This window comes from Sinocyclocheilus rhinocerous, unplaced genomic scaffold, assembly GCF_001515625.1.
Source record: "Sinocyclocheilus rhinocerous isolate Xijiao unplaced genomic scaffold, SAMN03320098_v1.1 scaffold2173, whole genome shotgun sequence".
In the NCBI taxonomy this organism is placed as follows: domain Eukaryota; kingdom Metazoa; phylum Chordata; class Actinopteri; order Cypriniformes; family Cyprinidae; genus Sinocyclocheilus; species Sinocyclocheilus rhinocerous.
The window spans coordinates 46,444-50,360 of NW_015664200.1; the positions used below are offsets into that span (position 1 = coordinate 46,444).

The window sequence follows — 3,917 nt, forward strand, 5'->3', positions numbered from 1 at the left end:
ACAAAACCAGTCATAAGTGTCAATTTTTTAAATTGATATTTATACATCATCCATTGATGTATGGTTTGTTAGGATAGGACAATATTTGGCCGAGATACAACTATTTGAAAATCTGGAATCTGAGGGTGCAAAAAAATCTAAATACTGAGAAAATCGCCTTTAAAGTTGTCCAAATGAAGTTCTTAGCCATGCATATTACAAATCAAAATTAAGTTTTAATATGTTTACAGTAGGAAATTTACTAAATATCTTCATGGAACATGATCTTTACTTAATATCCTAATGATTTTTGGCATAAAAGAAAAATCTATAATTTTGACCCATACAATGTATTGTTGACTATTTGACTATTGTACTTATGACTGGTTTTGTGCTCCAGGGTCACATATTTTATTATTAATATTTTAAATTAAATGTTTAATGCTGTTTGATTTTTGAGGTTGGTAAGATTTTTCAGTGTTTTTAAACCGTTTGCTCACTAAGACTGCAGTTATTTGATTAAAAAGTACAGTAATATTGTAAAATTTTATTACAATTTAAAACAACTGTTTCTATTTAAATATATTTTAAAATGTAATTTATTCCTGTGATGCAAAGCTACATTTTCAGCATCATTACTCCAGTCACAGGATCCTTCAGAAATCATTCTAATATGCTGATTTGCTGCTCCAGAAACATTTATTATTTTTATCAATGTTGAAAACAGTTGTGCTGCTTCATATTTTTGTGGAAACCATGATACATTTTTAGGATTCTTTGATAAATAAAAAGTTAAAAAGAACAGCATTTATTTGAAATAGAATCTTCTGTAACTTTATAAATGTTTTTTTTACTGTCACTTTTATTCAATTTAATGCATCTTTTAAAGAATTCGTTCCTTTAAAAAAAAACGTACTGACCCCAAACCTTTGAACAGTAGTGTATTTGTGGCCGAAAATATGTCAGTACTTTTTATTTAGCATGTGACAGAGATATATCTGTAGCTCTTATTTATCAGCTGTCCTTGTTTCGTAGGTCTCTGTAATGCTGACAAGCAGAACAAGGCTGGTTACACAGCTATCATGTTGACAGCTCTGGCTGCCTTCAACTCTGACAGTGACCTTCAAACCGTCCTACAGCTGCTCTGCACCGGAGACGTCAACGCCAAAGCCAGCCAGGTGCACCCCCTTCTGGTCCCTCGGTGTACTTCAGTATATGTCAGTCAGTGTATTATACTGATGCGTGTGTGTGTGTGTGTGTGTGTGTGTGTGTGTGTGTGAGTGTGTGTGTGTGGTGTTGTAGGCGGGGCAGACGGCGCTGATGCTGGCGGTCAGTCATGGCAGAGGGGACATGGTGAGAGCTCTGCTGTCCTGTGGAGCTCAGGTGAACCTGCGGGATGATGACGGCTCCACAGCGCTCATGTGTGCCTGTGAACACGGACACGTGGACATTGTGCGGCAGCTGCTGTCTGTGCCGGGCTGTGACGCCACGCTCACTGATAATGTGATTATCTCTTTCTTTATCAAGCTTGATTCCACCTTCATCTGTTAAATTCCGTCTATCTTCTTTATTGCTTCTCATTGTCAATTTTGACCAGTTTTGGGGGATAGGTCAGCCAAAAATGAAAATTGTCCTCAATGTCCTTCCAAACCTGTATGCATTTTTTGGTAACACTTTATTTTAAGGTGTCCTTGTTACACATGTTACATGTACTTACTATTATAATAGCAATAAATGATGCATAATTACATGCAAGTAACCCTAAGCCAAACCCCAATCCTAACCATATGTGACCCTGGAGCACAAAATCAGTCATAAGGGTCCATTTTTTGACATTGAGATTTATACACCATCTGAATAAATAAGCTTTCCATTGATGTCTGGTTTGTTAGGATAGGACAGTATGTAGCCGAGATACAACTATTTGAAAATCTGGAATCTGAGGGTGCAAAAAAAACAAAATACTGAGAAAATCGCCTTTAAAGTTGTCCAAATGAAGTCCTTAGCAATGCATATTACTAATCAAAAATTAAGTTTTGATATATTTATGGTAGGAAGTTTACAAAATATCTTCAAGGAACATGATCTTTACTTAATGTCCTAATGATTTTTGGCATAAAAGAAAAATTGATAATTTTGACCCATACAATGTATTTTTGGCTATTGCTACAAATATACCAGTGCTACTTAAGACTGGTTTTGTGCTCCAGGGTCACATATAGTAAGTGCATGTAGTTAATTAATATTACTCAGTACTTAAATGTATAATTACACTGTAACAAGGACACCTTAAAATAATGTGTAACCCATTTTTTCTTCTTCTGTAGATCAGATATTTTGAAGAACGTTGGTTGCGAAACACTTTTGAGTCCCATTGACTTTCATTGTATGAACAAAAGAAAAATACTGTAGAAGTCAATGGGAAAAAAAAAACTCACATTTTTTTATTCACGTTCTTCAAAACACCTTCTTTTGTGTTGCACAAAAAAAGAAAGTCATACATGTTTGGAATGACTAGAGGGTGAGTAAATGATGACAGACATTTCAGTTTTGAGTGAACTATGCCTTTAAGTGTGGTATGCCGTCAAGCATAATTCTTCATTACTATTCCTTAGAAGAAAAAAAAGAACTATGAAGTAGTTTTGGTAAAATATTATTAAAATTTTAAAAACTTTCATCTGTCAAATCAAAGTGTAACCAACATGAAGGCAATATATATATATATATAGAGAGAGAGAGAGGTAGAATTTTTTTTAGAACACTTTATCATAGAGAGGACCCCTGCAGACCCTCATGTCTGTCAAAGTCAAAAATCTTTTTAAAGTATCATTTTAAATTTGATCATTTTATTTTTTTCATGGCGAGACAAGGTTACTGTAAGGTGTGTATAATGGTTATAAAAGGTCACATGTACAACAACCCTTAAAGTTAATGAAAGAAAGAAAGAAAGAAAGAAAGAAAAATATTAACAGATTAAGCGATTTTTTTTCGAAAAAAAAGTTGTAGGCTACATATTTTGAATTGCTCATTATGTGGAAAGTTGTATTCTGTAGTTTTGCAGTAACACAACAAAATAAAACAAAATGGACAGGAGTATTGACTTATGATATTCATTCAAGTTATAGATTATTAATTATTAAATGAATTAATGAATTGCTAAATGTTTGAATAAAAGTGTATTAAAAGAAGAAGAAGCAAGAAAGTCGTGAAAAAAAGTTAAACATTTTGGCACTCTTCCACGGTCTGATAAGTCATCGTTGGGGGTGAGAGGAGGGTCTTGGGTGTATCTTCCTGGTGACAGTATAAAACCGCCAGTCCTCTTGCCAGCAGACTACAGAAGTTTGCTGCAAAGTCATCCTTCCACGATGAGTCTCTCTGCCAAAGACAAAGCTGCCATCAAAGACCTTTGGGCCAAGATCTCAGAAAAGGCTGATGACATTGGTCAAGATGCTGTTTCTAGGTAAGGTTATTAATCTAAGCTAAGTCATAATGTTTTCTTCGGGCATAGATCTGCCATTCAATTCACTGTGTCTGTCTAGGATGTTGGTGGTCTACCCCCAGACCAAAACCTATTTCTCTCACTGGAAGGACCTGAGCCCCGGCTCTGCCCCAGTGAGGAAGCACGGGAAGACCATGATGAGCGGTGTTGCTGAGGCTGTCAGCAAAATCAATGACCTTACCTCTGGGCTCCTGAACCTCAGCGAGCTTCATGCTTTCCAGCTGCGCGTTGACCCCGCCAATTTCAAGGTAAGTGCAACGAATTTCATCTTTAGTCAATTCCGATTCTGTCGTAGGCCTACTCTCGTAAAGTCACGGTAACTTATTTGTTTCCTGTGTTTTTCATAGATTCTGTCCCACAACATCCTCGTGGTTCTGGCCACTATGTTCCCCAACGATTTCACCCCAGAGGCCCATGTTGCTATGGACAAGTTCCTCAG

General features: G+C 36.2%; 2 protein-coding genes across 4 annotated transcripts in view; both read left to right on the plus strand.

Moving 5' to 3' along the window:
• The window catches only part of LOC107729914 (KN motif and ankyrin repeat domain-containing protein 2), a 23,382-nt gene extending 21,827 nt beyond the window's left edge, over window positions 1–1,555 (plus strand). For all 3 annotated transcript variants that reach the window (XM_016540650.1, XM_016540652.1, XM_016540651.1), the window contains exons 10-11: window positions 1,015–1,157; window positions 1,282–1,555. In XM_016540650.1, coding sequence (XP_016396136.1) covers window positions 1,015–1,157; window positions 1,282–1,530 — 392 coding nt within the window. In that variant the 3' untranslated portion in view covers window positions 1,531–1,555. The remainder of the gene's footprint in view (window positions 1–1,014; window positions 1,158–1,281) is intronic.
• A 1,784-nt stretch (window positions 1,556–3,339) lies between these two features.
• LOC107729912 (hemoglobin embryonic subunit alpha-like) lies at window positions 3,340–3,912 on the plus strand (the record flags this gene model as incomplete). Its single annotated transcript, XM_016540648.1, has 3 exons — window positions 3,340–3,439; window positions 3,519–3,726; window positions 3,826–3,912. Coding segments are annotated over exons 1-3 (390 nt in total), but the record flags the coding sequence as incomplete, so codon positions are not given.
• Window positions 3,913–3,917: the final 5 nt, after the last annotated feature.